Raw genomic sequence first — 12,819 nt, 5'->3', positions numbered from 1 at the left:
GAGACACCTAGTCAGCTTGGAGATACATGGTTGGCTCATTGCAGGCGACCAGCTGAGTGTTAAACGACAACGCGAGGGATAGTTGGGGATCAGTTTGACAGCAAGGTTCTGCAGATCTCTCCGTTTCCTAGTTGCAACCACCTGCTCTTTCACAAATGTCTTTGGGGGCTTCTAAGCCAGAAGCATAATCCACTGAACTTTCAAAGCTGCAGGTTCCGTGTGTGACTCTTCCTCCCTTAAAGCTGATGGCTTAATATCGCCATTACAGTGTGAAGAGCAGTTTAGAGGCATGTGATCTGAGGCTTTTGAAGTACAACAGCTCTTTTTTTTAAATGCATCTTTAACTGGGTTGATATATTATAATCATTTTGTACTGTTGTCATTTAAAATTGTCTAGTGTTTTTTATATATACACACACACACACATATGTACAAACATATATATATATATACACACACACACACACTCACACATATATATACATACACATACAAATACAGTGGTACCTCAGGTTACATACGCTTCAGGTTACAGACTCTGCTAACCAAGAAATAGTGCTTCAGGTTAAGAATTTTGCTTCAGGATGAGAACAGAAATCGTGCTCTGGTGGTGCGGCAGCAGCAGGAGGCCCCATTAGCTAAAGTGGTGCTTCAGGGGAAGAACAGTTTCAGGTTAAGAATGGACCTCCGGAACATATTAAGTACTTAACCTGAGGTACCACTGTATATATATACACCCACCCACCCACGTACACACCCACCCACCCACATATATACATACACGCGTGCGTGCGCATATATATATATATATATATATATATATATATATATATAATAAAATGTATGCCTCCTTGACTGGACTACGCCCCAAAAGTTGGCCTATAAATAAGTTCATTAAATTCTTCTGCTTCTGAACGTCAATGAGAGCACTCATTTTAATAGCTAGAAATCTTGAGAGTGTTTGTAGCTACATGTACGAACTGGAACACTAGGATGCATTCCTGTAACTTTTAAGGAGAGGTGGTTGAATTGATGTTTTCCCTGCAACTAATTGGTGGTCTCTTCATTTATGAAGCAAGTAAGATTTTTAAAAGTAACTTGGACTTGTGGTTTGTGGAGGTCCTTGTCTCTGATGACACGGCCAAATGTAGCCTTTTGTCATCCCCAGTAAGTCATTTAGACCACTTGCATGTACAGCATTTCCCTGTCCTTTTGCCTGATTTTGCTTGATTCATAAAACCAGCATAGTTGTGCTCAGGTAGTTTGTGGGGAAGACAGGTGGGGTTTGGACCAGGCGAAGAATATGGGTATACAAAGGTGTGAAGACCTGGGAGTTGGGTGGGTGACTGTTATTTGGGTACATGCCATTTCCCCTCTGAATTTTATTTTCAGTTGGGAGAATACAGAAAAAGAATTGCTATGAAATATTTTCTCTTTTGAAATGAATAACATGCTTTTTTTAATACAAGGTTTTACTTGCTTTAAAATGTATACTATGGAGAGTTTTATGTAAAATGATCTACAACAACATTAGAAAGTGATGATTTCTGTGTTTGCTGTAATGACATATACACCCCTCAAATATAATACAGTTGTACCTTGGAAGTAGAATGAATCCCTTCCGGAAGTCCATTCCACTTCCAAAATGTTCGAAAACCAAATTGTGGCTTCTGATTGGCTGCAGGAAGCTCCTGCAGCCAATCAGAAGCCATGGAAGCCACGTCATACATTTGGGTTCCAAAAGAACATTCACAAACTGGAACAATCACTTCCGGCTTTGCGGCATTCGGGAGCCAAAACATCCAAGTTCCAGGGCATTCGGGATTCAAGGTATGACTGTAAAGGTACCCCTGCCCATCAGGGCCAGTCGTGACCGACTCTAGGGTTGCGCGCTCATCTTGCTCAAGAGGCCGGGAGCCGGCACTGTCCGAAGACACTTCCGGGTCACGTGGCCAGCGTGACGAAGCTGCATCTGCCAAGCCAGCACCGCACACGGAAACGCCGTTTACCTTCCCGCTAGAAAGCGGTCCCTATTTATCTACTTGCCCTTAGGGGTGCTTTCGAACTGCTAGGTAGGCAGGAGCTGGGACCGAACGATGGGAGCTCACCCCGCCGCGGGGATTCGAACCGCCGACCTTTCGATCGGCAGGTCCTAGGCTCTGTGGTTTAACCCACAGCGCCACCCGCATCCCTACTGTACGACTGTACAGTACTGCAAAAGTTTAACTATCTAAATATGCAGCAAGTCATCAACATTATGACTGTGTGAGACCATTCTTCCAAATAGTACACTTTCTTTTGTTAATAACAAAATTTATACTTTCTGTTTTCAACATTTATTTTCCCCTACTTATTAGCATTATGATTACTTATTAAATTGGTGTACAGCCCCTTCATCCATAGATCTCAGGGCATTCAGCTTATCAGATGACAAGCGCTTAAGATACGTGTACTTAAGGTACCATAGGGCAAAGCACTTTGCAGCTTTCTCTAGTATTTGATCATATATTAGTAATTTTGCTTCTACAGAACAGAAGCATACTTTTTGAGGCTGCAATTCTTTGTGTGCTTATCATGGGAGAACTTCACTAAACAGAATGGATTTTACTTCCTAGCAAGCATGCATAGGACTGCTTTGTGAATTTCATAAACACAGCAAATGGTATACTTTATAAATAATGCATTTTATACTGATAAGGCCATAAAATAAAGGTAGGGTTTATGAGAACGTTAAATGTTGCATATATTTCAGTTCCTCTCCCAAACTTGTTTTGGCAGGGATGGATGAAGAGGAGAGAGAAACCAATAGGTCCTTTTAAAAAAATAATGACTTCAACATTTTCAGAAAGTTTAAGTCTCTGTTATGTAAGATTTGCAGCATATTGATATAAAAGGTGTTCAACACTGATAATAGAAAGTGGAACTCATTTAGCTGTTTAATATAGGATTGTATCCAATATAAGTCATACTCTGAGTAAACTCATAAAAATAGGCCAATTAATTCCAGTTGGTCTACTCTGAGTAAGACTTAGTTGGATGCAACCCTTCATTTAAATGACACATTTGTTTATATGGATTGATTTACTAGTGGCATAGTTTACTTTAACTTTCTGGTGGATGTTCCTTAGGGTCAAATGTTTTCTTTCTTTCTTGAAACAGAACAGAAATGTTATAACTGCTTCAATTGAAAAGAGAGGGTATTTTTAATGCAATTAGAGTAGTGAATAACTTCTTTTTGAAATGCCTACCAAAAACCTGCTTCTGACAGCTTAAGTGCAATCAGCATTTTAATTCCAATTATCATAGACTGAAATATAATGTTGTTGATTTTTTTTTTAAAAAAAATCTCTTATCATAGAATTGTACAGTTGGAAAGGGACCTTTTTGTAATTTGCTTAAATTGCCGGTCTTTGGTAATACAGTGGTTTTCAAGATCTCTTGCGATAATGCCAGAGAAATGTTATGCTATCAACTGGAGCTGTGAAGGTGCCTTAAAGATAATGGAGCTTGCTAACTGAGCAAGATTCGGGATACACACACACACACATATATATGCATATACATATATATATATATATATTCCCTACCCGCCCTTCACCACCAACGTCCCAGGGGGAATTGCCATAGTGTAAAAAGACAATACTAAAATCCATTAAAGCCAACCAACCAAACAAAGGAACCTTCCTTTTTAACATGGAGGAAAGCTATTTAGGGAGGGAAATAAAAACAAAAACACTTACTCCCTTTATTTTTTACCGGTAGGAAGCGCTTTCCAGTTTTTTGTTTACATTCCCTGTTTACTTTGCCTGTTAGCAGCCTCTGCATAATTAGCTGAGCTCTTGAGAGTTTTTGAGAGCAGGATGTTCTTCTGAAAGAGTTGGTTTGTGTGCTTGCGAGGGGTTAAAATTGGCTGGAGCCTCAGGCTTCTATCCTTATTTATCAGTGTGTATGTTTTAGGAAGGTGGAAGGAGAGAGCAAACAAAGCCTGCAAACTCTTCAAAGTACAGTAGTTGAGCGTCCATTTTGGTGAACATCTGCAGCAAACCCGGAAGTACTGGAACGGGTTACTTCTGGGTTTGCCGCATGCGCAGAAGCACAAACCGCTCTGCGTGTGTGCGCAGAGTGTCCCTTTCGTCAAGCGTCCGGGGCTCCGGAATGGATCCCAGACTCAAAACCAGGTACCACTGTATCTGTAAAGTTCAGCTGTGCTTACCCCCGCGAAGCTGTCCAGCTTTTGTTCACCAGTATGTTGCCTTGTTGAAACACTTATCACAAGGTTATTATAATCAGTGCTGGATTTACGTATAAGCTAAACAAGCTATAGCTTAGGGCCCAATCTCTGGGGGCCCCCAAATTTTTTTAAAGAAAAAACAAACCTGGATGTACATTTCCAAAATATAAGATAAAAAACAAACAGAATAGAACCTACATACAGTTAGAGCTTAATAAGTATTTCACTATTAATCATCTACTTAACTGTATTTCAGTTCAACACTTACTTTGATAAAATACATATTTTGTTATGTGCAAATGGCTTTAGATACCTATTAGGTCCATAAATTACCATATAGCATATATTCAACACAAAAAACAGTGACAATTTGTTGCTGACAAAGGACAGCTGGACATATAAAGGGCCCCATTACCTTCAGTAGCTTAGGGCCTCATCAAACCTAAATCCGTCCCTGATTACAATTCAAAGGTATGGCAATTTATCGCACAGCCCTAGTGGCGGACGAGATGCTTTGAATGTTAGCATTACTTCTATTTCCTTTCAGTGTGCAGGTACAGGACGGTGCGCAGGTGAGTTCTGGACATGGCACACTGAGGCGTACCAGGCCTCTTCAGTGCTCCTCATGGGTGCAATGGGAGCCTAGAACATGCTGGCAGCTCCATGGCAGATATACAGGTTTTTCTTGGCAATAAAAAGTTTGGAAGCCCCTGGGTATAATGGGTTTGGCTGCAGCCATCGTTGAAACCGGCGTGTGATTTTAAGTCTAGTTGTTTGAAGCTCCGGCTTCTCTCGCCTTTTCTTGCTCCGATTCCCCAAAACCATTAGAAAGTGCAATTCATCAGGTAATGGTGGTTTACAGAATAACAGGTCGTTTATGCACCCTGGTTGTGTACAAAAATCCAATCCCTGCTGATGTTCAAAAGGCATGTGAATAGTGGAAATCAGCCCGTCAACACCTTCCCCTTATTTTTAGCCCTCCCATCCCTCTTGAGGTATTTGAAGGAGTTCAGCAGGGGTCTGATTGCCTTCAAATTCAACATCCTCCTTCAAAGTGATTTCCAGAGAAAGAAAGAGAGATAAAGGCCCTGTGAGCTTGAGTCAGCTGTTCATTTCTTTGCCTGGGTGCTGGGCGCCAACTCCAATGAAAGACACCACTGAGAACATGGTCCTCGGATGCAGGAATTGTTATTCCATGCACTATGTTTTGGGTTTAACTGCTAAATCACATGTTTTTATAGAGATTTGATGCTAAGACTAGTACTCTTTACCTCTAATATTGTTTCTATGAATTGCTTGTGATTAGCGTTCCTTGGGTCGGGGGTCCAATATCCCAATATACTGCTATGAGGGGTAGGGGGTAGGCCTCCCCCCAAACCCCTGGATCCAGCAGGTGTTAAGCTATAAGTCAGGCTAGCTTCCTGTTGAGGCGATTGCCTGGGCGATGGTCCATGATTAAGGGGATCAAAGGAATGGGGCTCTGTGCTTGGTGCAGGTACCTTACCCCAGTTTGTAGGTAGTTGGAAAGATAAAGCTGGGGATGAGAACAAAGAGTTGTCAGTGATGTGAGCTTAGAAGCAAAGCAGCAAACTGGGAACTGAGAGAGAGACAGCTGTGGCTTTGGGGGAAGCAAGGCCCTCTTGGGTGCGAATGCTGTGAACAATATAACAGAAAGATGCCACAGTCTCCGCTGTGCCTCATTCCAAAGGAAACACAGACCCTGGCTAAGTGCTGGAGCCCCTGGAATCTCGCACTACTCGCTTGGATAGTGGGGTGGCATGTGCCAATACTTTTTGCACTGTGAGTAGGAATGGTTAGGATTGCACTATAAATTTCTAGTCGTTATCAATGGAGATGTGATGACAGGTTATGAAATAAGAGGTGAAATGACCCCAAATCTTTCAAAGTTTGAACAGACTTTGGACGGAGCTGTTGAGACTTTGAAAGAGTGGGTGTTCAAAAGATTTGGGGTTTACTCGGAAATAATTCCTGCTGAGTTCAGTGTCCTTTGTTCTTTGGTAAATGTGCACAGGATTGCAGCATTAGGTTTCGTCATGGGAATAACATCCCCATAATGGGTATAAAGGCTCCAGATTTTCATAGCTGAATAAACGTACAGGGTTATGATTGAGACTTGCAGAACAGGAAGTTCTGAGGGCAAATTTTACTCAGCATCCCATCAGGGTTCAAAATCAGCAGGGCGCTAGGCACATCTTGTGCCTAAAGATTTGTGAGCACCTCACAGAGTCTGGGTGCCATTTTTTGCACCTGGCTGACACTCAAGGATTACTGAAATGTATGTGCTTTGAAGCCTTAAAGTATACGTTAAGGATAGACAATATATTAAGGAGTGTTAACAATAGAGTGTAGCGTGTTTTGAAAACTGAAGTATGGTACCAATGTTTTTTATTGTAAGCACCAAATTAAACATGTATTAACAATTTCTGTTAAAGATGTGATGTTAACAATGTGTCACTTACATGAATTGCATATTAATTCTTGCTTATCAAAATAATAAATAAAAAGTGTTCCTGACCGCCCCACCCCGTGACGACTAGACATTCTGTTTGGGTGCCCACAACCCAGGTCCCAGAAGCCATTTGGCTCCTAGCTTTTCTATCCCAATTTCTAACACTGCATCCCATGGGGGTACAATCCACCAGGAAGATTTCCACACAGAACTCTTTGATTTATTCCAGTCACTTCTTGTTAATGTCTTGTTCCATTGGTAATGGCAACCCAAAACCCATTGCCTTACTTTGCTTCATGGATGGGCCTACTTTAGACTCTTCATTCCTCTAGGAATATTTATTCTAGTTTCAACAGAAGCAGATTTTTAGACCCATCAGACGCTGAATTTGTTCTATATTCTCTCTCTCATTTTAGGGGCATAATTGAAGCACGTTTCGTCTATGTCTTTGTTCTTGGCATCGTCTTCACAGGCACCAAAGACTTGCTGAAATCTCAGGTTCTTTCGACAGACGCCAAGACAAAGTTTATAGGATTGTGGGAAATCTACAGTGGGTTGGTCCTGCTGGCTGCGCTCTTACTCAGGCCCCACAACTTGCCCGTGTTGGTCTTCTGTCTTCTCATCCAAGCCATGATGACAAAGTATGTCTGGAAGCCGCTGGAGTTTGATGCAGCTCAAGTAACCATCATGCATTACTGGTTTGGACAAGCGTTCTTCTTTTTCCAGGTAAGAGCATATTGTCTTTAGAAGGAACATACAGTGGTACCTCAGGTTACAGACGCTTCAGGTTACAGGCTCTGCTAACCCAGAAATAGTACCCTCAGGTTAGAACTTTGCTTCAGGATGAGAACAGAAATTGCGCAGCGGCGGTTTGGAGGCAGCGGAAGGCCCTATTAGCTAAAGTGGTACCTCAGGTTAAGAACAGTTTCAGGTTAAGAATGGACCTCCAGAATGAATTAAGTTCTTAACCTGAGGTACCACTGTATCTCCTTGGTTGTAGCCAGTTTCTTGTTTCAGTTCAAATGCTTGCCTCTTTGGCGATAAACTCTTGACCAGGAACTAGGGCTACATTGAGAATGGAACGTGGACACAGGGCCCATTGCTGCAGCTGTTTATGTGGTGGTGGACCTTAAGAAATTTGCTTGAGGGAGACCAGAATCATCAGGTTCTTTTCCATGCAAGTCTTTGGCTTGAAAGAAACCCATGTGGTTGTCCTTTTTGGACTTCAAGAGAGCATTTAACACCTTCCTCTTCATGTTTTTTGTTTTTAATATTTTAGCATGCTGATCGATGGTTCATATTTATATTTTGTTTACCAATTAATTCTCATCAGAATTAAATTTTTGTTTTTCATTTGCTGGACCGAAAGGCAGTCTATGGCAGTGTTTTTCAACCACTGTTCCGCGGCACACTAGTGTGCCGCGAGATGTTGCCTGGTGTGCCGTGGGAAAAATTGAAAAATTCGAAAGATTAAAAAAAATAATCAAATTTTCGCCCACTAGGCGGGCGCCGGACTGTGTCCACCCTATTTTCCATCCATCCTGGGTGGGGATCAGATCAGATGGGATTGGATGAGAGCGGACAGGCGGTCCGCTCTCATCCGATTCCCCATAGAGAGCAGCGGGGCTCTGACATCTCCCTCTCCGCACACAGTGGTGGTGTGCCTTGTGATTTTTTTCATGAAACAAGTGTGCCTTTGCCCCCAAAAGGTTGAAAAACACTGGTCTATGGAAATGAATTACTGGGTGTTTTGTGTAGCATTGTGGCAGCCTTGGGTTTCTAGGCAAGCTCTGTTTTCATTCAAAGCATTTAAAAAGACCTCTTGCTTCTAAAGAGACTTAAAGGCACTTACCAAGAAATTTCAGCAATGGCAACAATGGCCAGATCTTGCCAGCTTTAATTCAATTTATGAAAATTCAGATTGAGTCCTTTTCAAAGGTTAATTGTAGTTCTGCTTAAATGCAACCTTCATATGGAAGGGAGAGAAGTGGCATGAAGAATTTCTGTAGTGGCTATTGTACCTTTGTACTACAAAAATGTTTGCCTGTGGAGACTGGCAATTAAGTTTTGAAGAACTGAAAGTCCCAAAATACAGATGATCCTCCTTTATAGTGGAGAACATGCTAATGTGTGTGGAATACATGAAGTGTATGTGGTGTTAGGGGAGGAGCAGTTCCTCTGGTGGAGGACATATTGTGCTCCTTCTGGGATAGTTCTTCCACCTTTGATCCCAACCCTGCACTCATATTTCACCTGCGGCTGCCAGAAACTGTCAGCATATGGCAGTGGCCACACACTGGGAAATGGCTTTGACCGGCTTGTTAAACCAGATGAGGGTAGCTGATGGGTCTCAAACATTTGATGATTTAGGGATGCAAAGACAGGCCCGGCAGATTGAACAGACTAGATCAAAGGTGTGGGTCTAATGGTCAAGAAAGTGGTTTCTACACTTGTAAGGGGCAGATGGGGCTTGTCAAGTTGGAAGGGTAGCCCATTTAGGAGAAGGAAAACTGATCCCCAACCTCTGCTGCCCTGTGTCTATACTCATTCATGAGATCAGCTTCAGGAGTAAACCCTGAGGAAAAATCTGTACCCACTACCTTGTGGGACATCTTCAGGAGAAGAAAAGGCAAAGGAGTTAAGGTAAAGGTAAAGGGACCCCTGACCATTGAGTCTAGTTGCGGATGACTCTGGATTTGCGGCGCTCATCTCGCTTTATTGGCCGAGGGAGCCGGCGTACAGCTTCCGGGTCATGTGGCCAGCATGACTAAGCTGCTTCTGGCGAAACAGAGCAGCGCACGGAAACGGCGTTTACCTTCCCGCTATCTTCTTGCACTGCGTGCTTTCAAAATGCTAGGTTGGCACGAGCAGGGACCGAGCAAAGGGAGCTCACCCCGTCACGGGGATTTGAACCGCCAACCTTCTGATCGGCAAGTCCTAGGCTCTGTGGTTTAACCCACAGCGCCACCCGCATCCCTAGGAGTTAACACTACACAAATCCAGAGTGGAGTCCCTAAGGCAGTTGGATGGTGTCTCGTATGCCTTCTTCCAGTGACTCCTGCGGCCAAGCTGGTGCCAGATGTATTGCTTTCCTTTCCTTTGGATCACATCAACACGGTTGAGAAGGGACTTCTGAGGAAGGCAACCCAGGACTTCCATAGACACTGCCCAGGCTTGCACTGCAGGGAGATCGCTTTGGTGCTGCTAACACAGCAAAAACAACACAGAAGGCAGCAGTTGTTACCGGTCTCTGCAGCCACAGCCGGCGCTGTGATTCTCCAGTCGTTTGACTTTGCCCCCCAGAGGCGCACTCCATTGTCTTCTTGAGACAGATGGATGCCAACAACAGCATGAGGAAACACTCTCTGGTGAATTTCTTGCATGCAAATTCACCACTCAAGTTTTTAAAAGAGGAAATGGGGATTTACATCCCCTCCACCTGTCCGCCGGGGCATTCAGAACACCTTCTAATAAAATACACGTTCAAGCCAATTCAGAATACTTGGTGCAGGATTAGCGGTTCTGGCAACGGAAAGACACCACTTTATTTTTTCACACCCAATACTTGTTCTTTAAAACCTCTCCTGTTTCTTACTGACACACTGCTAGGCATACATTCTCTTTTGGCTTTGCTTCACTATTAATAGAACTGCAAGCCCTGCACCCAGAAAAGTCATTAAACACTGCCCCCCCCCCCGCCTCCATGTTAAAAGAAGCTTGAGCGATTAACAGGCAGTCGGTCTTCATAAAATAGTTCATGTGATCAACCCTGTATCTGAAATTGGAAACGCTTTTAGAAGCCTCAGGATTACTATTTTTGGAATACTCTTAAATTAAACTCTGTGTTGCCATTTTCTCTTAGCTGTGTTCTTGTGTAGAACTGCTGGCAATTAAGCAATGCTGGTGAGATGCATATGGTTTCTTTGCAGACTTTCTGTTGCATTAGAGGCTACAGTATATTGGTTGAGTCTTGGTTCATACTTTGGTTTAATTGAATTATCCATCCATGCACCCCTCCTGCGACAGATTGGCTAATGATCCTGAAGTTCTGAGGCAGCAAGTACGAATAGCTTTTAAAAGATCCCATTAAAACCTAATGAAAAGTACTGCTTATATACTTCCCTCCATCTCCCTGTACTTGTTTAACGCAAGCTTAACAGGATACTGTTAGCTCTTAGGGATTGTTTACAGCAGGACCCAAACCAATGGATTCAAGTTACAAGCATGGAGATTCTGGCTAAACATCAGGAAGAACTTTCTGAGGGTAAGAGCTGTTTGACAGTGGAATGAACTCCCTCAGGAGGTCATAGAATCATAGAATCATAGAGTTGGAAGAGACCACAAGGGCCATCGAGTCCAACCCCCTGCCAAGCAGGAAACCCCATCAGAGCACTCCTGACATATGGTTGTCAAGCCTCTGCTTAAAGACCTCCAAAGGAGGAGACTCCACCACACTCCTTGGCAGCAAATTCCACTGTCGAACAGCTCTTACTGTCAGGAAGTTCTTCCTAATGTTTAGGTGGAATCTTCTTTCTTGTAGTTTGAATCCATTGCTCCGTGTCCGCTTCTCTGGAGCAGCAGAAAACAACCTTTCTCCCTCCTCTATGTGACATCCTTTTATATATTTGAACATGGCGGTGGTGGACTCTCCTTCCTTGGAGGTTCTTAAGCAGGGGTCGGCAAGGTTTACCGGCCATGGGCCAGATCACTCCCACAGAGATCATCTGTGGGCCAGACTGGCACAGTGCAACACCGGAAAGCGTGTCTGCACATGTCTGCGGTGCCAGGAAGAGCGTCTGTGCATGGCCAGATGCCAAAAACTGCGCTTGCACAGAAGCGATTTTCGGCGTCTGGGCATACGCAAACATGATTTATGGTATCTGCGCGTGCGCAGACTTGATTTCTGGCGCCACTCTTCGAGTCCCAGCACTGGGCTTCACCAGTTTAGCGCAGCGCGTGGGGGACTCGCCGAGTGGGAGGCTTGGTTCAGGGGCGGCTCGTGGGCCGGTAAAACAGTCTTCGTGGGCCGCATCCAGCCCATGGGATGCACGTTGCCGACCCATGTTTTTAAGCATAAGTTGGTTGGCCATCTGTCATGGATGCTTTAGTTGAGATTCCTGCATTGCATTCTACGATTCCCTTCAAGGCCCCTCAAGGAAGCATATGTAATGTCTCAGAATATCACAAGGTGCTTCCTCTGCGGACCTAACGGACTTGGGTGTGTAGCTTGTCTATGCTCCGAGGGCCTTTTGGCAGTTCACCTCACTGTGAGAAGCCAAGTTACAGGGAACCAGGCAGAGGGCCTTCTTGGTAGTGGCACCTGCCCTGTGGAATGCCCTCCCATCACATGGCAAGGAAATAAACAACGATCTGACTTTTAGAAGACACCTGAAGGCAGCCCTGTTTAGGGAAGTTTTTAATGTTTGTTTTTTTCCCGCTTTTTATTATTAATATTTTGTCGGGAGCCTGCCAGAGTGGCTGGGGAAACCCAGCCAGATGGGCAGGGTATAAATAGTAAATTATTCCTATTATTGGGGCATGCCGTAGTCCTAAAATGGGTAAATCTGAGGAGAAATCTGATTTAAGAGATTAAAGCTTTTCCTGGCTGCAGAGAACCTTCCAAGATACACTTATTTGCCAGGGAATCCTCTGGTATCGGCCATAGAGCCCTGGAACACTCCGGTGTGTTTCAGGGCATTATTTCAGGTCCTACATTACTACAATCTGCTGGGCCTCCGCAGAGCCCCAGATGAAGTGAGAGTGTGCTACAATGTGCTTAACATTTCCCTGTGGCTGCACATTGCAAGGGAAGATTAATAATAGCTGTTGGCAACCGGTGTTTCAGGAAAGATTGCCCAGTGTTATTAATCTTCTTTGAGGAGCCCCGATGAGCGTCTGAGGAATTCCGAGTTAAACATAAGGACATAAGATGAGCCTGTTGTTCAGGCCAAAGGCCCATCTAGTCAGCCTGTTCTCACAGAGGCCAGGCAGATGTCTCTGGGATTTCCGCAAGGAGATCCTGAGCCCAACAGCGCTTAGCAACTGATATTTCAAGCATTTGGCCCTCCAGCAGAGTTAACTCTGAATTCCCTGAAATGTCGTTTGAAAGATACTTCGC

General features: G+C 43.8%; 1 protein-coding gene across 2 annotated transcripts in view; it reads left to right on the top strand.

The window, feature by feature from the left end:
• The window catches only part of PIGG (phosphatidylinositol glycan anchor biosynthesis class G (EMM blood group)), a 60,811-nt gene that overhangs the window by 26,062 nt on the left and 21,930 nt on the right, over positions 1 to 12,819 (top strand). For both annotated transcript variants that reach the window (XR_014003289.1, XM_081176514.1), the window contains one exon: positions 7,118 to 7,427. Coding sequence is in view for 1 of the 2 variants with exons in the window: in XM_081176514.1 (XP_081032640.1) it covers positions 7,118 to 7,427 (310 nt within the window). In the remaining variant the exon portion in view is untranslated. The remainder of the gene's footprint in view (positions 1 to 7,117; positions 7,428 to 12,819) is intronic.

Source organism: Podarcis bocagei (genome assembly GCF_964188305.1).
Source record: "Podarcis bocagei genome assembly, chromosome: 17".
In the NCBI taxonomy this organism is placed as follows: domain Eukaryota; kingdom Metazoa; phylum Chordata; class Lepidosauria; order Squamata; family Lacertidae; genus Podarcis; species Podarcis bocagei.
Note: the sequence above shows the minus strand (reverse complement) of the source record. Positions and strands in the feature narration are given on the sequence as shown.